This window comes from Chrysemys picta, chromosome 8 (assembly GCF_011386835.1).
Source record: "Chrysemys picta bellii isolate R12L10 chromosome 8, ASM1138683v2, whole genome shotgun sequence".
NCBI classification, from domain to species: Eukaryota; Metazoa; Chordata; order Testudines; family Emydidae; genus Chrysemys; species Chrysemys picta.
Window position 1 is genome coordinate 99555388 of NC_088798.1, and position 21806 is coordinate 99577193.

At 43.7% G+C, this 21806-nt stretch overlaps 1 protein-coding gene across 6 annotated transcripts in view; it reads right to left on the minus strand.

Annotated features, from left to right (window-relative positions):
* LOC101931070 (core histone macro-H2A.1) overlaps positions 1-21806 on the minus strand; it is a 72048-nt gene extending 50242 nt beyond the window's left edge. For 3 of the 6 annotated variants that reach the window (XM_005309438.5, XM_005309436.5, XM_005309437.5), the window contains exons 1-2: positions 19175-19318; positions 4553-4753 (exon numbers count right to left, since the gene is read on the minus strand). In XM_005309438.5, the coding sequence (XP_005309495.1) occupies positions 4553-4724 (172 nt within the window). In that variant the 5' untranslated portion in view covers positions 4725-4753; positions 19175-19318. Of the gene's footprint in view, positions 1-4552; positions 4754-19174; positions 19338-21666 lie in introns of those variants that run through there. The other 3 variants (XM_065555034.1, XM_065555033.1, XM_005309435.5) reach the window with 2 other exon arrangements.

Consider the following 21806-nt stretch of genomic DNA (forward strand, 5'->3'; position numbering starts at 1 on the left):
TAGCTTCTGGTGCATTGTAGATGTTATGCATTATTTCCTTGAAAGAAATGCACAATAAAGATGTGCATTAAGGATGTTCATAGAAACCTATGTAGGTTGGATGTGCTGACAAGCACAAGTATTTTGTGAATCAACTTTTAGAGTAGTGAAGGGATCATTCCTTTTTCCTGTCTTTTTTACTGCAGAAAAATAAAGGCTGCATGGAAGATGTACCGGATAGCCTTTGCAAAGGAGCTGCTAGAACACTCATGGTACATTTTCTATCCCTCAAGTTGAAAAATGGCATATCAAAATTACATGTTTTTCAGCTCAAAGCAGGGGCCATATTCTTTCTTGTTAGTGGCAGTGTGGTAATGCTCAGAAAGTTTGTGTGTGTAAGTAATGAAAGGCAGAAAACGAAATATAGGTTGGGAAGCATCAAGATAAGGGACAGAAAAAAAAGGATGCAAATACAGTGTGTCAGTACAGTATGTCTGGGGGTGAAGTGCTAATACAAACATGGTAAAACTAAATCCTTCAAGGTGCCAAGGGGATAAAGAATAACTCTTAACTAGAGTTGGACCTGAATCAGAACCCTAAACCTAAATAGCTGTGAACTTTAGGAAATTCAAAGCACAGACTGAACCTTGTAGCTGAGGCCTCCTCTCTGCAGTAGGCCAAACCAAAACCTCAGATCTGAGCATCCAAATTTTGGGCAAGTTCAGATCTAACTCCAAAATTAGACTTCACAGCTTGGGCCCATGTCTACTGTGCTCTTAACCAGTCTGAGTGCTAAAGGATTGAAATAAGAGCCATAATCTGTATGTACAAAACCTAATCTCAAAATTCCATTAGCCTTTTCTCTTGACTGTCGCCGTGTCCTCTTTATACAATACCACTGGCTGAAAGCTAATGGGGCATACCGAAAAGTTTCTAGACATTCCATTTAACTGAAAAGCTCTTCAGTGGCAATGAACTTTTTTGTTTTATATTTCTCTTCTACTTTTCAGCAGACAACACTAACTACCTTTAACCTAGAAGGGGTATACCAATCATAAAGTTTGTAAAGTTCACAGAACATCCAACAGAGTACAAGAACAGCCATATCTGATACAAATAGAAATGGCAGAAACAGGACTATTACAATTCAAAGGGGAGAAGAAATGTTAGCGATTAGGTAACAAAAACTACCTCATGGAGCAAGAAGAGATACAAAACTACAGCAAAAGAATTCTAACACTCCCTGCACAATCCTTAGTGTAGAGAATATAGTTGCTTTGGAATAAACTGGTCTATCTCCTATATGTTTATATGTTTTTTTAAATGTAAAGGTAATTTACATGAGCATACAAGAAAACCCTAAATTCAACATACTTCAATTTCCCTCTCCCCCCTCCTTCTAGGATCACCTCTTTGGGAGCTGGGCTTTTATCCCCTGCAATCAGGTTTCCCAGAATGCACAGATGTTAAAGAAACATTCTTCCTTTCCCACTCTCTTCTCCATTTCCTAAGCTATCCCTGCCCTGGAAAGCCTTTAAGTCAAGCATTTAAATGGTAACATGTGCCGCTCATTAGCACTACCTCAAGCACACCTGTATTGCTCTGCTTAAAAGGACAACATTCAAAGCACTTTCTTCTTAAGGGACATTTCAGCTGGGGGTGCTCAGGTGAAGCCTCAATGGGGGGGAGTGGGGGGATTTCATTTCAAAGGGAATCCACAGAGTTTAAGAGCTCTTTTAAAGAAGAAATCCAGCAAAAAAAGAAGACAATCAATCTGCAAGAAAATATAGAAAGGCAGGGAAGGTTTGGTGGCTGGCAGAAAAACAAGGTAATTGAAATAGTTTCTATGCACGTGAATCAGGCTGACTACCAATAACTCCTTAAATTACTAGTTCTTATATGTCTTCAATTCTCAGAGGTTAGCAGGCAATATGCCAAATGACTCACCAGTAAAAAAACAGGCAAACAACTATGGGCTGTGCAAACGGAAGTACTAATAAACAGAAGCCACAGAAAATTGTTCTAATACCACGTAAAAGGCTGGTAGAAAGAAGACACATTAGTACTATCATGCTCCATTCTTGCAAAGAAATGACTGAGATGCAAAAAGTACCCAGAATGCTCACAGGAGTCAGGAGCTTACAGCTGGCTAGTACAATTACATCTATACTCTCTGAAGGAGGATTCCAATAAGAGAGATAAAATTCTGGTAGGAATGAAAAGAAAATTGACAGAACTACTTAAGGTAGTCCAAAATATTATAAAAAGCTTAAAATATAAACCCAGATAACATTTTAGTGGGTTTATTTTTAGCATATAAAAGCAAGCTGATAGTATGAACACTTTACATACAGTGTTACACACCCATTTAGTTTTGACACCTGATAGCCCTGTTGTTCCAAACGGAATGTAACCAGTAGCAAAGTTTGCGTCAAGTGTGGCAAATTAAGAAAAAAAAATGCTATAAAACTATTCTATAAACACACATTCAATGGGAGGTAACTGAAGGATTCTGGCAGCATATGTTGTCTTTTGAATATGAATTAACACACTTACATTGCCCATGTGGTATCTATTCAGTTTTTTAAATATACATTAAATTTATCCTTAAAAGTGCAGCAACAATTACAACTCTAACAAACCTGTACTATTAGCTATTTAATGAAATGAACCACTGGCTGACAAAATCACCCATCAATCTGCTAAGCGTCTTTTTTGAAAATTATGTTCTAAAGAGAGACTGAATTCTCCAAGAGGCAGGCCTAAAAGTCAGGTCTACCATTGATATTTTGGTCAACAGACATGCCTCAGAACGGTTGTCTGCTACTAAAGGAGGAACAGTGTAGAGTGAACGTTTTTAATTTGATGTGTTGTAAGTTCCTTTTGAGGTTAAAAAAGAAAAACCACACTGAAGTAGAATGCTTTTAGACTTCACTCACTGTCTCCTACCTCCAGCATCTGCTGTGGCAGTGTCTGTAGCTGCTCTGAGATCACCACAAGCAGGAATAGTCTTGCTGGTGAGAGCGACATCAATTTAACTTAAAAAACAAAAAACAAAAAAAAAACAACAAAAACCAGACTTAAGTCACATGCTTTACTGCATGCTGCAAGGTTCATGAAAAGGCAGTTAAACTAATTCCTCCGACTCTTGCCCAATTGATCAAGTGAATTATAGAGATGGCATACCTTCCTCTAAAGCATCAGCTGTTGACCACTTGCAGAGGACCAAATAAAGCAATTACTATGTGGAAGTGTTGACAGAGAGAGATGAGACTCAAAGCAGGATTTTCATTTGCCCTTACTGCTAGTAATTCAGAGCTCTTGCACCAATTTGGCTCTGCTGAATCTTGATTCTCGTTGAAGCTTCTAACCCATATGCACAGGATCCAGAAACCAATCTGAGCACGTGGTTTATTCCTGATTATTTAAATTCAGTGTACAACATCAAATTTATTAGCCCTAAAAACCTGAAACCATTACATTTAAGATTCATTTCAAGTTAATGCCAGAGGGAGAATGATTTTAGAAGCAAATGTGAAACTTCTAAGACTTGTAGGACAGGGAGGATTGTCTTGTAGGTAAGGAACTGCACTTGGATTTAGGAGATCCAGAGTCTATTTCCAGTTCTGCCTCATCCTATGAAACCATAGAAAAGTTATGTAATCTCTGTGCAACTCAAAGTCCTAATCTGTAAAATGGGGAAAATAACACTTCCCTACCCCACCAAGGCATTGTGAGGATAATTTAATTGCTTCTAAGGTCCTTGTGTACTCCAATGATGGGAGCAATAGAAAGACTATAAATGAAAATAAGCTGTGCTGATTTGGTGCAGCTGGACAGAGTGCACAAGCACAAGTTTGCTGATGAAGTCTAACAGTAAAGCACGTCTCAACTTCATAATCAGCAAAAATGAGCAGTTCACCTCCAAAAAGGATTGAATTTGGAAGTTAAGATACATCTCATGTTTGTACAATGCGGGGGGAGGGATAGCTCAGTGGTTTGAGCACTGGCCTGCTAAACCCAGGATTGTGAGTTCACTCCTTGAGGGGGCCATTTAGGGAACTGGGGTAAAAATCTGTCTGGAGATTGGTCCTGCTTTGAGCAGGGGGTTGGACTGGATGACCTCCTGAGGTCCTTCCAACCCTGATATTCTATGATAAACATGGAAGAAGACAAGTTCTCTGCCCAAAAGAGCTTACATTCTAACAGACAAATACAACATGAACAAAAAGATTAGGTGCAAGAGTGGGAGCAAACAGGAGTACAGCATTGAGGGTTCAATTAACACTCACTGAGGTCCATGAGAATCCCTTAGAAAGGCTATACACAAGATGAGGATTTTATAACAGACTAAACCAAAACGCTGGATTGGAATGTCATCAAAATAAGGAAACTTTGATCTAGGTCTGGACCTGGTAGCTTGGGCCAATAGGTACTACCAAACTAGATCTTATTTTAGCCATTCATAAATCAGGAAAGCCATTTTTTTCTGATTGCTTGTATATTGTAGGAATTCTATTTATGCATTATTCATTCTCAACGCTGCTATTTTGAATTGTTCTATTAAACTTACCAGTAAGGTATTCGAGTACAGCAGCCATGTACACAGGGGCACCAACACCAATTCTGTACTTCGGGTGACCTTTCTTAATGTAACGTAGCATTCTTCCTACAGGGAATATGACTCCAGCCTTCGCTGAGCGGGAAGTCTTGGTTGACTTCTTCTTTCCACCCCTGCTGGACATTTTGTCTATATTGGGTCTAGAACAGTACACTGTAAACAAAGGAAAAGATAAGGTTACCAGTAAGGAATACAACACTTAATGCTTTCAGATAACTATTGTACTCTTTCCATGGATGCCAGAATAACTCATTTTTTCCATCAGTGACAAAATCAACAGATTTTTTGACTGCTAAAATGTCATATGCTGAACTGTTACTTTGAAGTTGGCATTTGAAAGTTGTATCAAAAGTGCCTACAACATATCCACATAAAGTTTTACAAGTTGTTCTGTAGTGGATACTCCTTAAAAATGGTGACGTTTACTTGCCATAACTTTGTTTATAATACAAAATGTGTGATCCAGAGATTGGCTGGTGAGAAATCAGACCTATCAATATTTACATTCATCTAGAGCGTCCTCTCATCCTTGAAGATCCTAAAGGATTTTACCATAGATAAATATCACTGAATGCTGCCATCTCTGAGGTGGATCATGGCAGTCATAGTAAAACAGGGCTTGAGAGTGAAGGGAGGGAAAATTTTGATCAAAGACACTGAGCAAACCTCTACTCTGATGGAAAAAGCCATCGGCTAGATTTTCAAACTACAGTATAGAATTGTGCTGCTAATGTGCAGGTGCAATTACCATGATTGTGTGTGTACAAAACTGGGTAACTGCCTGCACTAATGCCTATCCAGATTAAATTATTGTAAAGGCCAGATATACAAGCAACAGATGTCTAGGTATAAAGGGTCCTACCTCAGCACAGATCAGCAGTTCTCAAACTGTGGGTCACGACCCCGTTTTAATGGGGTCGCCAGGGCTGGCGTTAGACTTGCTGGGGCCCGGGTCTGAAGCCAAAGTCCAAGCCTCACCACCCAAAGGGCTTCATCCTTGGGTGGCAGGAGTCAGGCTTCGGCTTCAGCCCTGGGCGGCAGGGCTCGGGTTACAACTCCCCAGCCCAGGGCTGAAACCCTCAAGCTTGGCCCCTCCCCAGGACGGCAGGGCTTGGCCTTTGACCCCACCATACTGGGCGGTGAGGCTCAGGCGTCAGTCCCTCTTCCCGGGGTCACGTTGTAATTTTTGTTGTCAGAAGGGGATCGCAGTGCAATGATATTTGAGAAACCTTGGACTAGATAATCTCAAAGTCCCTTCCAGCCCTTCACTTGTCTGATTCTATGTCCCTGCAGAAGAGCAGCACTCAGTTTTAAGTTCCCCAGAAGACCCATGCATAGTGAACCATAACGCCTGTAGCTTAGCTGTTTTGGAAGGACAGACGGATGACATGAACTCCTAGGAATCTAGCTATCTCCAAACTGATGCTCAGACCATTAAGACATCGACTCCAGGAATTTGATGAACTTCAATCTGATTACTTTCTTCCCCTCATATGACTAGTCTATACACACATGACAGATGTCGGATAACTGTATTTTAGCTTACTGCGGTACAGAAACCTGCTGCTGATACTTCTGCCAAATTCCTTTTTACCTTTTGATATTTACCAGAGTATAACTTTTAAACAGAAACAGGCAAAGCCTCATAGAGCCTGAGAGCTCCCAGGTTCCCAAACTATTTTTTGGGGGTTGGACTAGTGGTTTGTAAAACCGGTTCATGATTCTCTTCTTCCCCCCCGCCCCCCCGCTATATACTATATACATATAGTAATGAGATTTTTTTTTCTCAGAAAGGAGATTCAGTTTTAAAAAAATATTTTATTAGACAGAAGGAAACCAATGGTGTATTAGCAATAGAGCCCCTAGTCCTTCCATCTGCTGCCCCAAATCCAGTCTGGCACAAATGATCACCCTTTAGACAGGTTTTTCAGTGCAATTTTTTTCTCTCCTTTTTTCACAGTTTGAGTTTATTTTTCACTCTGCCAATTCTCTGCTCCATTTTTCATTCTGTTCATCTACTGGATTATTTATTTCTGTGCAATCTCTTTACAGTGGAACACAAACCTAACAACGTGTGTGTCAAACTTGTGAACACACAATGACTGAGTTCAAAATTAGGCAAAATAGGTTCACCCAACCATATTTTTAAATTCTGCAACTTTGGCTATATGACTTCTGATGTGTGCTGACATACCTTGCAGACTTTCACATCTCAACTAGTCACTGAGCTCCAGATTGCATCAGTCTCAAATCAGGATTACTTCTTATGACTAAGACCTTATTTTAAACACCTAATGGGCATTCCCTTTCCCTCCCCCTTTCACAGAGGGCTCTATTACTCAACAATTCAATACCTGCATGAAAGACTGTGTGAAATCAATGAGTGTTTTATTGCTTGCTGAAGGCAAACAGAATCTAGCTCTAGACTATTCAGTTGGACACAGGTTATATTAGCGTTATGAAACTGACTGTTCAAAAACAAAGTCACACAACCTTGAAGGGGAAAAAATATCAAACCACTTCTGCTAGCTCCCACCTAATGGAGCCAGTTGCCATAACAGCTCCTCAGTGAATATGACAGCAAAAGCTGGCCTTGTTGCTTTGGGGAAACTGCCCAAATTAGTTTATATCCCCTTTTAAAACATCAACTTCAAAATCGGATTTAAAACAGTACCATCTACTAAGTGCTGTCTCGTTGCATGCGCTTAGCAAAATGGTGTGGTTTCTTTGTCGGCTCCAACTTGGAATTGTAAAAACATTTTTCTACCTACTATAGCCCTATTAGCAAATATTTTTTACAGTCAATAGTCTCAATTTGGGTTTCCATCAATTCTACAGATGCTAACTCCATCAAACTTTTAACAAAATATTATCCATGTTTTTACTAAACCAAAGCACTGGAAACGCAGGGGAGGAAGTTGAAAAAAAAGCTGTGTGGGTTTTGGTTTCTCTCATTTTCTAATTGAAAAGCAGAAGTAGAGAAATATAATTTTTCTTCCCCACAGGGGCCCTTTTGTGTGTGGAAGTAGGTGGTCTCCATTGCCAGCTGGCTAATTATGGTGTGTAAAAAAGATGGCCTTTATTGAAAGCAAGGAATAAACATAACAGACATACTCATAAACAAACTAGGGAAATGCAACCTAGATGGAGCTACTATAAGGTAGGTGCATAACTGGTTGGAAAACCATTCCCAGAGAGTAGTTATCAGTGGTTCACAATCATGCTGGAAGGGTATAATGAGTGGGGTCCCACGGGGATCAGTTCTGGGTCCAGTTCTGTTCAGTATCTTCATCAATGATTTGGATAATGGAAAACAGAGTACACTTATAAAGTCTGCGGATAATACCAAGCTGGGAGGGGTTGCAAGTGCTTTGAAGGACAGGATTATAATTCAAAATGATCTGGACAAACTGGAGAAATGGTCTGGAGTAAATAGGATGAAATTCAATAAGGACAAATGCAAAGTACTCCACTTAGGAAGGAACAATCAGTTGCACACATACAAAATGGGAAATGACTGCCTAGGAAGGAGTACTGCGGAAAGGGATCTGGGGATCATAGTGGACCACAAGCTAAATATGAGTCAACAGTGTAATGCTGTTGCAAAAAAGCGAACATCATTCTGGGATGTATTAGCAGGAGTGTTGTAAGCAAGACACAAGAAGTAGTTCTTCCTCTCTACGCCACGCTGATTAGGCCTTAACTGGAGTATTGTGTCCAGTTCTGGGTGCCACATTTCAGGAAGGATGTGGACAAATTGGAGAAAGTCCAGAGAAGAGCAACAAAAATTATTAAAAGTCTAGAAAACATGACCTATGAGGGAAGAGTGAAAAAATTGGGTTTGTTTAGTCCGGAAAAGAGAAGACAGAGGGGACATAACAGTTTTCAAGTATGTAAAAGGTTGTTACAAGGAAGAGGGAGAAAAATTGTTCTTCTTAACCTCTGAGGATAGGACAAGAAGCAATGGGCTTAAATTGGAGCAAGGGAGGTTTAGGCTGGACATTAGCAAAAACTTCCTAACTGTCAGAGTGGTTAAGCACTGGAATAAATTGCCTAGGGAGGTGGTGGAATCTCCATCATTGGAGATTTTTAAGAGCAGGTTAGACGAACACTTGTCAGGGATGGTCTAGATAATACTTAGTCCTGCCATGAGTGCAGGGGACTGGACTAGATGACCTCTCAAGGTCCTTTCCAGTCCTATGATTCTATGAATAAGAAATCCCAGAAGTATATGGCATGTTCTGAAGTACTTCTAATTCAATTAAAGCAACATTTATGCATGTGCTATTCTATGCTGGAATCTTCAGTAAATAGTTTTCAAACAAAGCTATTGGTGGAAAACAAAATACCAGCTATTTTATAAATACAGGTAAAAGTTGCTGATTCACACAATTTAAAATATGCAAACATCTGACAGTCTCTCAGCAAGGATTTCTTAGCTGAGGCTGTAGTGAGGTGTCATACTACCAGGACTTCATTTTTCCAACTCTACAACAGAACATAACATTTAATAATGAAGCATGGTCATAAATGAAAACTGAACATTACATGTCATGATAAGTGAAAAAATGCATCTTGTGATGCCTTATCCTTGCTTCTAAATGGTGATTATTTAGAGGCAAATCTAGGCTCCTCCACAACTATATAGAGGACCCCTGTGAAGCAGAACTTCCCAGTTCTGTAAAAATGCTGGGGCTGAATAAATTCTCCTTTCCACTCACCCTCCAATTGGCAGGGGTATATGAATGTTCCATGGAGTCTACTTCACCCATTGGGCTGAGGTTTATTCTGCCAATCTACTCCATAGCAGTTTACGAGGAGCAGCTCCAAGGGATTTATCTCTTTAGTGCCCAGTCTGGCTTAGCAGGTTAAGGTTTCCCTCCTGTTCATCAATTTGAAAAACTCCAACCCGCAATGGACCTTTTAGTCATTAGTGAAATTTAGAGTGGCACTACTTATGGTTTGAAGTATGCTATACCTCTTTAAAGGCTGGTATATGGGAGATTTTTATACTTGGCCAAACAGTTAATTTCAAACACTATTTTCTGATCTCTAGAAACTTTTGAAAAATATACAATCCAAATGGTTGTGTCTGTATATTTGTTCCTATAGCTCTGACACCCAGAGAATGGGCAGAAGAATTTGGGTAGGACTTCTGTGCATGTCTCACCCCTACCACATGGAACAGGATAGGTCAGTGAGTAGCAATGAGGTATTGGACAGGGGAGCACATCTTCCCAGCAGCCCCCTGGAGTTTCTTAGGAAAACCCAACACCACTTCAGGCTATATTTTGTGTCCTGTCTGAGCTGAGAAACTCCCCCATGTAGGAGATGTTGGGACAGTTGTGCCCATGGAAACCCTGGTAGCTTGGCTCCCATTCTCTGGCAATGTGGCTTCACTGAAATAGATGCCAGAGTTCCCAGAAAGCCTCTCTGCAGGTGGCTCCGATCTCCGGATTTATGCAATCTGGCAACTTACTCCATGGGGCAGTCTCTCCTTCGGAATGGTTGGAGGGGAATCTGAAAGAGTCTCAATTTTCCTTCCTTTAGTGCCCCTGTGGATTTTACTGGGAGTGGGGCAATGGGGGTTGATCTAGCCCTGAGTGGCTAACACTTGGAGCCCAATTCATAAGAGTAAAGTGTGTAGCAAAACAGAATTTTTCTGACATTTTGACTGAATTGGCGTTACATACAGCGTATCTGATTTTTAAAAATACAAACTGAAGACCTACACGGACTGTCGTGGTAGAGTGCCGCAATGTACAGTACAATGGGACCACATGGCATTTCACTTTTATTTCTACCACCAAGAAAATGACTCAACTCATGAGAGATGGAGATGTGATCCATTTTAACTTTGATGTAAACCTGTGCAAGACGAGTATCTGAGCCATGCCAAGAGTGTTAGACCATTGTGATATCAGAGATAACTCAACCAACCACCACCATTACTCTACAGCTAGTCTGCATGCAACAGTTTCATTGGCTGTATGAGGGAGAATGCACAGATGGTGGATTACTTGACCTAACTGCCACATCCATGTGACAGCATGGGATCTTAGCTACTAGTGATATATATACAATGGGTAGTACCATGTTACGCTAGCTTTAACACTACTTTCTGCATGACCACAAGTAGCTCCTGCTACCATTAATGGTAACCATGGACCTACACTGAGAATCAAAAAATAAGCGTACAGTGAGGTGATCAGACAACCACAGATTACCTAATCAGAAAAATATAGTGCAAGCCAGAGAAGAAGAGTTTATTTGTTCTATGTATACATGGAATGACTCAATTTGTAAATGCAAAAAAGTTTTAAGGAATTCCTAGTTAAAGCTCTAATACCCTCCTTTATTCTGGCATCTGCTTAACATAAAAGGAATAAAAATAAGCAGGTTTTAAAAGATCCCTTCCATTCTAACTATGGATTTGTGCTAATCAGGTTGTATAACTTGTACATGATTGGAAGAGACTGGAGGGCAGGGGACAGAGGACGGATTTAACTTGCAATGGCCAAAATTACATCTGTATTTTCAATAAGAATGTTTAAGAGAATGACTATAGGTCTGATGCTGAAGAAAATTCTATTTTACTTTACATGGTGCTCACAAACAGTTTGACTGTAAAACTACAAACTCTGAAATGCTGCCAACTTTCATGAAACCTACAGCAGTTTGCTGAGTCACTGCTAGTCAGTGGTCACACAAGGTAAAGCTAACCAAAAGGAACTTCACAGTGCACTCAACAGTTGTTACAAGATTTGAAAAACAATTCAGAGAATACATGTATTAGGCCCATTCCTCTTCTTTCTCCACTGCCTTTCTATTGCAATATTTGGCAAACTTCCCCAAATGTGTGGGGAATACAACTCTCTATTCTGACTGTGACACACTGACATAGAGCAAAAGTATGAGATTTACATTACAGATACTTCTGGATCAAGGATAAAGACAGACTAGATGAGTTAGATCCCTAATAACGTACCAGACAGTGGTTCAGCCATGAATTTTCTTTAAGCTTAATGTTTACACCAATAACTATCAAAGGCAATAGTGAGACTCCCATTGACTTCAGTGGATCAAGCTCTTAAAGGAGGATTCCATCACCCCATCAAGATAACTAATAAGAAAGAAAAGAACAACACAAGCCATGGCCTTTACTCTTCTCTGACCTACACCAGTGTGAATCAGCTTTAAGTTCACTGAGGTCAATAGGCTCAATGCTCAGTTGTACCTATGCAAGTCAGGAGAATTCAGCTCTACTTCTTTAATTTCTGCTTGAAACTGTCTAGGATATTCTTGGTTGAATTCAACACTGCCTGTGAAGAATGTATACATTGCAGTCAAAGGCACACTTTTAATACACACTCCAGATGCACACTGATGTCTTCCTGGTTTGAAAGCCTAAGCTTCATACAAATCATATTATACATTGCACATCTTGGTAAAACGGTACATAATAACAGGTGGCTGTCATACCCTGCATTTGACATTAGTTTAGCCAATACTAACTTAATGTCTGGTAAGAGGGTCAAGCTGATAACTTGCTATTAATAGTCATCAGGGCCGGCACACAACATTTTGGCACCTGAGGCGGGGAGCTCAAATGACGCCCGCATGCCCCTTCGCTTGATCCAAAACTTTGAAAGGTCTCAATTCTGCCTTCTTCCTGTTCTACTCCTCTCATGGCACTGCTCTGCTACCTACCCCAATAAAGGAGAACTAACAACTTAAAATGTCTTGTTCAAAAATTTTAAGTAATACTTAACTTTCAAACACTTGAACAGCAAATGTAACTTTTCTTGTCTGCATAGTAAACACTGGCATTTTTATCTGTTTGAATAATCAAAGTGGTGCTTTCCATGTCTTCTTGGTTGCAAAGATTTGAACTGCTTCCTGATGAAGGTCCACAGTCTGGGCCAGCTCATGCTCTATTGAGATGGTTCCAAGGCCGACCAGCCTCTCCTGTGTCATTGTGGAACACAGATGTGTTTTTATTAATTTCAGCTTAGAGAAGCTACGTTCTCCACTGACAACTGTTACAGGAAGTGTTAGAAGTATGCACAGAGCAACAAAAGCATTTAGAAAGAGGGTGGTCAACTTATTTGTGCACATATATTCCAGAACAGCCTTTGGAGTTGATCCTGCTGAAATGTATCTTGAAAGGGATTTCCGTTCATTACCTAAATCAGTCGCATCAATATCGTGCATGTTATCATGTGTCAACTGTCTCTAGTGCTCTGCATTTCTGGTGTAGGTCTTCTTCAGGGATAGTGAGGAGTTTTGGAATATCATACAACATCCTAAATATACTGCTGTGTTCCTTGAGCTGCATGAAATGTTCTTGAGCTGACTGTATTGCACAATCTAGCACCTGGTTAAAGAATTCAACTTTGAATTGTTGTTTGGGGTCTCTTGTGGGATTTCTCCATGCCTCCTAATCAAAATGTCTTCTTCTTCAGTGACTCTTGTATTCTTGAATGGGTGGCAGTGTGAAGTTCCTCTGCCAACTTCTGTGCACTCTTCAGAACGTTATGAAATCCCTCATCTGACTGGTAAGACTGCAGGTATGACTTTGCTTTGTCCAGTTGTTCCACTGCTCCAGATATATCAAGGTCAACACCTTGAAGTCTCTTGCTTACAACATTTCTGTCAAACAAACAATGTGTCATGAGACAACACTAAGCCACACAAAAATTTGAAGTTATGTATGTTTCTGGTGATTCCATTTCCCTCTGCCACTGTTCTCCCATAAACAGTTCCTGTCATAGCATTATCCTCCATAATGGCAACTATGGCATCATCTATCTTCCCAATTTGGTGTTTGATAGGCTTTATCGCCTCCACTCAACTTTCCCATTGTGTGGCACTCAGTGTCAGAGAGGATAGTCCCAGATGTTGCTTCAAAATTTGCCATCGATGAGTTGATGCAGAGAAAAATACATAGATGCTTTGAATTACATTAAAAAATTCAGCAGCATCACTAGAAGCTGATGCTGCATCACTGACCACCAAGTTAAATGAATGAGAACTGCATGGGGCAAAAAAGGCTCGAGGGTTTAACTCTCAGATCCGTGTCTGCACTCCTCTGTTCTTTCCTCTGATGTTGGCACCATTATCGTAGCTGACATGAGAGGCCAGGGCTATCACAATTCCTGTATCTTCCAGGTTTTTAAGAATCACATTTGTCATACCAGCTCCTGTAGTATCATCAATGTCAATAAATTCTAGAAAATGCTCTCCGACAGTCACCATTGCAGGGACATTTTCACTAGGTTCTGTTGTTGTTACAAAACGCACCATTAGAGTAATTTGTTCCGTCTGGCTGATGTCAGGTGTGCAGTCCAAAATAACAGAGTAATATCTTGCTGACTTCAGATCTGCCACAATCTTCTGTTTGACTTTTTTTTGCCAGTAACTGTATGAGCTCATTTTGAATTGTTTTTCCAAGATAGTGGTGTGTGTACATTTCTTGGATGGTGACTCTTCTTAGATGCTCCTGGAGTATAGCATCAAACTCAGCCATCAGCTCCACAATTTTAAGGACGTTTCCATGGTTTGGCACATGCAGCTGATCTGAAGTGCCACGCAGTGCTAGGTTTTGGGTAGCAAGCATTCTCACCATGGCAATTAGCCTTTTCAGAACATTTTGCCAGTAAAGAGACTGTGATGCAATCTTATCTTGATGCTGATCATCTATGGTGGCCTTTAACTTTAGTCTCATCTCAACCTATGGTGGCCTTTAACCTTAGTGTCATCTATGGAATGCTCTCTGGTGATTTGCTGCCTTCTCATGGCATGCCAGATTTCTAGCCAGATTTTTCCAGTCGTTTGTTCCTGTAGAACCTAATGTGGCTGGAACATTAGACTGGAAGAGTTTGAAACAAAAACAGTATGCAGCATTCTGGATTTTTGAGTACATAAGCCATGGCCTCTCCACTTTGTCACCATTGGGGATTTCACGCCAGTAATGTGTTGGATGGAAACTTCATGTTCCCCAAAGACAATGAAAATAGAAGTTTTTCACTTGCTGTGGTCCATGCAGTACAAGGAAGTCCCTCAGGCTACTGCTCAAGTGGGTCCACAGTTCTGGATCATCTAGACTTAAGGAACTAAACTCAGCAGCAGTTGTTTCTTGCGCCTCCACCACACTCTTCTCTGATCTACACCTTTCTTCAGGAATGTGCATGGTTACTTCCATTTGAGATGGAGATATGGATGCTGCAGTAGCTGCCAGGTCACCTTCACTCTGACTAACTGGAAGATCAGGCATTTCCTCACCACTCACATCCTCACCTTTTCTCCTGCCTGCCTGTTATGTCTCTTGTGCCCTCCTTCCTCCAGCACAGCACTCCACCATCTCTGTGCATCTAGAGCAGAGAGAATACATATGCACCAGCAGCAGACACAATTTTCTACACTCTGGGTCCTAGTGGCACCCCCTTCTCCCTCCACAGTCTGGCACCCGAGGCAGCCGCCTCAGTTCGCCTCATGATAAGGCCAGTCCTGATAGTCACCAAGTGCTGACTCTTAAGTGGCTATTTTAGTCGAGCAAGTAGCATTCATACTAATCAGGTCAGAGACAGTAACTAGTATGATTAGATGCTTACATCCACATGTTAATTGCATTCACCAAACAAAGATGACAGATTTCATTAGCTCTTATATAAGCATATCAAGGGGAATGTTGTCACAGGATAATGTTCTCCTGCAACTGGATACATATCAAGATGAAGCAGGGCATTTGCCTTTCCCACCTTCCTTCTCTCACCAGCAAGGCAAAAGAGAGATGTTTGTTTTTTGCTCCAGCAGAGATTAATTCTGTTGCAATACTATTCATTTTCTTTCCATCATCCCAAATGAGTAACAAAATGTAAATGCTGTCATTCCATCTGATGTACCATATACTGCTCACTGTACTACCCTTGAAAAGCTGCATTCTGAATCTTTGACAGCAGATTTGCTCTGTGCTTCAGCTAATCAGAAGCTAGTTAGGAATACTTTATAAAACACAGTGTCTAGAAGCATGAATAAAATGGTCTCTAATATGTGAGCCTAGTACAATAGGATTCTTGGTCCCTAACTAAGACTTCTAGGAGCTACAGTAATACAAATAATAAATAGGGTTATATCAGCAAGTAAGCAAGCAATGGTTTGATATAACAATGTGATTTCACATGAAACTAAGTGCTCTAGTGAGGCAGTAACTTTTTTATTTTTGGCCTATGAAGAGGCAGCAATCAGTATGGAAGAATCCAGTTATAAGAATGGGCATAAACCCCATACACTACTACTACTACTACTACTACATTAATTTCTAATCTAAAAACATTACACCAAAATATACAGTTAAAAATTGATTGATCTATAGAAGAACTCTATCAAGACAAATTCTCCTCAACTACAGTGCTCCATGGCTGTCCATTTTATTGAGGTTCCATAACAAATGAAAGTGTCTAAGTATTTCTAACAAAGGTAACTTACCTTTTTTTTTTTTTTACGCTAATGGTCATTTTATTTCCACTAAGTTTGTGTGCAAGAATAAAAATAGTTACACAATTTTAGCATATTGACAAAAGGGCTTTTTACAAAGCTGCAAGATATTTAGGCAACTGCTCCCTTTTTAATAAATAAATAAGGCTGTGTGAATGGTATTAACAGCGTGCTATGATTCCTAGCTGGGCATTTCTTGCTGCAAATAATTAGACTAATGTAAATATACTGTTGTCTCTGTTGACCACTCTTGGAAGTGCTGACACCGGGGAAAAAAGAAGCCTCTTGGAAGAGAAATGCTGTATGTACATGAGCAGGCATAAAATTAAGACAGAGAGGACTTTAAATCATTGAACCATTTAAGAACTGGGGATATATGTCCAGAAAGACAATGTGTTTCAGGTAAAGAATGTTTCAGAAACTCCTTCACCGCAACCACTGTGTTGGAAGCAGGCAAAAATGCAATAAACAGTTGATGTGGATGTGTCTCAGCCAAAATCCTGAGGTAGAATAAGTTTTAAAAATAGACACGAATACTGCCTGGCCCTGTGCACAAATGGAGGAGAGGGTACAAGGACCTGCCTCTGAGTAGATGCCAGGCACAATGTGATCCTCACTCTTAACTCCTTTGACTGTTAAGAACTACCTATATAAGGCAAATGCTGGCATTAGTCTCTCCAGTGTGGGCTGGGAAGGGAGAAGGAGATGGAACCATGTACCATCCCTCCCTCCTATTCTACCCCAGCAACATCCAGTAGGGATGGTCGGGTAAAGAGGAGTAACAGCTATGCTCCCATTCCCCAGCTTAGACCTCTGGAAGGCATTGTGCCTGCTTTCAAGCATAATGCTGCCCAGATTTCTGACTGGGCCAGTGCCTCTCTTCTCAACAGAGCTCTTAAAATTCTGAGGCCTTCTCCTTTCCTCCCAGAGCAGGGGGACTGACTGGGGCCTTTAAATGGTAGGGTGAACTATACATCACCTTTTCCTTATTGTGTGAGAGGGAAATTTTGATCCAAATTACTGTTCTGGGGTGTTAATATTCCAACTGTCCAGCAGCGAAAGGGTCTTTTTAAGGAGCTCCCTGTTATTCAGTGGAATTTGCCCTGCAGCACCAAGAGAATTTTATTTTCACTTTATATAAATGTTTGAATGTTTGATTTCTAAACATTGATGTTTGTAGCAGTTATAATTTTGCTAACACTAAGCTAAAATCAGGAACACCTGAAAGTACCTTCCAGTGTTAATGTCAGTTGGTCAAATTCTCCTCTGTTACACCACTGTAAAGCTGGAGCAGAATTTGGTTTGGTGTGTATAGTTTGCATTCAACTCAACAGACAAAAGCATATTTTATTTAAAATAAAGTTTTCACTTAGGAGTTCAAATGGCCTAAAAGGTTTCACTTTTTTTACACCATTTTTGCCATGTTATATCATAACAACAAAGTCCCCTGGAATTAAAATTTGGCCCTAAAATATTTAAAGGTAATTCCTTCAACTGCTTAAAAAATCAAAATAAAAACACCAACAGTCTAGGGAAATTGTTCTGTAATTGACTACATATGCTGTCTAATGTCTACTCAGTATAAATTCTCCCAATAACCATCAAGCATTTAAAATAACATAAATGGGCTTGTCAGAGAAATTGTAATTGCTGTGTTTATGCCTAAATCTCTTATTTCCATTCTGTGCATAAGAACCCAGTTGTTGATTCTCTAATTACCGACTAACTTGCTATTTGGCTCATTTATTTCTATCAAACCTTTAGGAATGAGGGAGGTGCCTCAGCTGTAAAGTTCCTTACACACCTGTTGCTACATGACAGCCATACTATAATCTTAGGAAAAATTGCTGCACTCATTCTAATGGTCAAAATATGAAATCATAAGGTGCTACCATTCAAACATAACTCAAAAAAAACCCCCAATATAAATGGAGTCACTTCAGATTTACACCAGTTTAACTGAACGAAATCTGGCCCCAAATGTCTGCTACAACTATAAATGGGGGCATTCTAAAAGTTACTTTTAAAGACTGCATTGCAAACAAAAAGACAACTGTGAGATTAAATACACAGAATTTGTGTGCATTTGCTCCTCCTATTTTCTTCTTCACATGCATGCATACCCTTCAGTTTTCCAGTTAAATCCATGTCCATTGTCTTATGCCTTATTCCCAAGACTGAGAAACCTGTATTCACCTGCAGCATGCAATACAGAACATGCAGTTAGGGTGCAGCCCATGTGAGAAACACCCACACCCAGGTGCTGCATGGATCGTGAGGTGTTTGCCGGAAAGATTTGCACAGGCTTTAAAAGAAGTGACAGTCCTAAAATAATGGGTACAGTATCCATTCCTTGTACAATATTTACTTCTTCCACTTCGAGGTTCCTCTAGGTTTTTAAAATGTCAGCTTGTTCTTTTTAGGCTACATCCTTCCCATTTTGCAATCATAAACAACTTTGTGCCATTGTCTCCTCGGGCTGAAGTGAAATGTACCAAAAATGTCTTCCCACTGCTCTTCAGCCATTCTTTTTGGCAGTCGCTACACATTAATCTTCTCCTGTCCCATGACCCGGTGGGAAGGAGAAGGAGGAAATTGGGGGAAGAGCTTGTTTCAACATCTACACATGCATTGAAATCACTGTGCAACATACTATAATTCCGGGTGTGATCTGGACTCCTTCCAACCTGAATCCCATCCCCCTGCTTGGGAGCCAATACAAATACAATCCCACTGCCACCACCCTGGGGAGCACGGGGTTGATTTCCTGGTTTTAGGCAAGGCAGCCCAGGAAGAAGGGGCTGTTGGCTGTAGCCAGGAACCCCTCCACTGACTCCCAGGACGGGGTCCAAGAGGCTCTTGGCTCTTCCCCTGAGCGCCAGCTGCCAACGGGCTCAGTGACGCCCCCGCTCTGAGCCGCCAGGAGCGGAACCCGAGAGCGCGGGGCAGATCCCCGCAGCCCAGGTGCGGGGCGAGCCCGTCCGGCGGCGGCAATCGGGGCAAGACGGGAACGTTACAGCGCAACCGCCCCCCGCCCGGGTAACGCGCTCGCGGGCAGCGACCCGGCCCGGCACTTACAGGGCAGCTCCCCGCCGCAGCCGCAGCGATATGTCTCCGGTCCGTGTGTCCGCCCCGCTCGCTGGGCTCAGCCCGACGCCGTGTGAACTGGAACAAGTCAACCCCAGCGCGGCCGGGTGGATTCCCACAATGCACCGCGAGCGCCTCGTCACATCCCCTCCCCGCCTGTGCCAGGCCGGGCAGGCTGGTCTGGGGCTGCCGCCGCCCACTGCCCGGTGCCCACAGTGTGCGGAGCCGCCCGCCGCCACCCCTCCCTGTTCGCTGCCGGGCCGCGGCCTCCCCCTTCGCGGCTTCTCCTGCTGCTCCCTGGCCCGTGCACAGAGTCCCCCTACTTCTTCCCCCCCCCTGTGCACGGAGCCCCCCGCCCCTTCCCCAGTGCGCTGACCCCCCTGCTTCTTCTCCCCCCCATGCACAGAGCCCCCCCGCTTCTTCCCTCCCCCAGTGCATAGAGCCCCCTACTCCCCCCCCCCAGTGCTCAGAGCCCCTGCCTGCTCCCCCAGTGCACAGAGCCCCCCGCTTCTCCCCCCACCCTGTGCACAGAGCCCCCTGCCCCCACCCTCAGTGCACACAGCCCCCCTGCTTCTCCCCCTCACCCTGTGCACAGAGCCCCCCTTCCCCAGTGCACAGAGCCCCTGCTTCTCCCCCCACCCTGTGCACAGAGCCCCCCGCCCCTTCCCCAGTGAAGAGCCTCCCTGCTTCTCCCCCTACCCTGTGCACAGAGCCCCCCGACCCCTTCCCCCTGTGCACAGAGACCCCTGCCTCCCCCAGAGACCCCCTGCTTCTCCCATCCTGTGCACAGAGCCCCCCACTTTCCTCCCCACCCTGTGCAGAGCCCCCCGTCCCTTCCCAGTGCACAGAGCCCCCCGCTTCTCCCCCCACCCTGTGCACAGAGCCCCCGTTCCCCCAGTGCACAGAGCCCCATGCCCCCACCCTCAGTGCACACAGCCCCCCTGCTTCTCCCCCTCATCCTGTGCACAGAGCCCCCTGCCCCTTCCCCCGTGCACAGAGCTCCCCACCTGCTCCCCCCGACCTTGTGCACAGAGCCCCACTGCTTCTCCCCCAGTGCACAGAGCCCCTCGCCCCTCGCCCATTGCACAGAGCCCCCTGCTTCTCCCCCTACCCTGTGCAGAGAGCCCCCCGCCCCTTCCCCCGGTGCACAGAGACCCCCGCTTCTCCCCTCCCATCCTGTGCACAGAGCCTCATGCTTCTCCCCCCCACCCTGTGCACAGAGACCCCCCGCCTCTCCCAGAGACCCCCTGCTTCTCCTTTCCCACCCTGTGCACAGAGCCCCCTGCTTCTCCCCCCACCCTGTGCACAGAGCCCCCGCTTCTCCCCTTCCACCCTGTGCATAGAGCCCCCCTGTTTTGCCCCCCAGTGCACAGAGCCCTCTGCTCCAATTCTCCCCCCCCACCCTGTGCACAGAGCCCCCAGCCCCCTGATTCTCTTCCCCACCCTGTGCACAGAACACCCAGCCCCCCTGCCATTCCCCCTGTGCACAGTGCCCCGGACCCTCCTTTTTCACCCACCCTGTGCACAGAGCCCCCTGCCCCTGCGTTGCCCTACACCCTATGCACAGCCATCACATTCATGGAATAGCCCTGTTCCCTCTCCCCCTGCAGCTCCCCTACCCACAGTGCAAAACCCTAGAGGCCCCAACCCCCCTCTTTTCTCTCCCTCCCTCCCTCCCTCCCCCACAGCTCCCCTACCCACAGAATGTGCAGCAGCACACCGCAGAGCCCAACACCCTCTCTAGCTGCTTCTCTTCCTGCCTGCCACCCGCACTGCGGGCAAAACACAGAGCCCCAGTGCCAACTCCTGCTGCTTCTCACGCAGGGGGGCGAGCACAGCAGCACTTGCTGCTCCCTACAATACAGACCGGTCCTATATACCCCTTCCCCTGGGGCAGGGCCTAACTTAGCACCTCGTGCCTCCCTTTGCAGGGATTCTCCTCCTGCTGTGATCGACTCAGCATGCATTGCCCAGCACCCCCTGCCTCTTCTCCTCCATAATCTGAAAAAGTATGTAGTGCACAATCTAGTCCTCATGACAACGCCTCATTACCTCTCCCACTTAGAGCCAGGCAGTCAGCACAGCAGAGGAATTCCCCCACTAATATGGTGTGGAGCACACAGCAAGGTACCACTCCCCACAAGACTACCTCTTTCCCTCTTCCCTGCCGCTACCCACGCCTTGTGCTGCAGCACAGTGTGCTTGGTTTCTTTAAATCATGTCTGGCTTCCTTACTAAAGAGGCTGGGGAGATTGGAAGCAGAAGGCTACAGTGAAGCTGAGGGGAAACGTTTCCGTATTTGAATAAAGTTCCTTGTTCAGTGTTAGAAGAAAGTGGCTCTAATTCTCTCCCACACAGTCACAGGATACACACACCCTCACCCGGGGCGGCGATGGCCACCCACACTGCCCCGCACCCCCTGCCTCCTCACACAGCTCCCAAGAGGAATTCTGCATTAGAGATGCAAACACGTCTGCGTGTACCTTGTCGTCATGCAAGAGGAGCGTGCCTGCTGCTGCTCCGCTTCCTGGGGTGCCGCCTGCTCCCTACTGCATCACCAACTGGTCAGCACAGAGAGGCAGGTAGGGCTGTGGGTCTGTCTCATTCTCTGCTTGATGTCCTG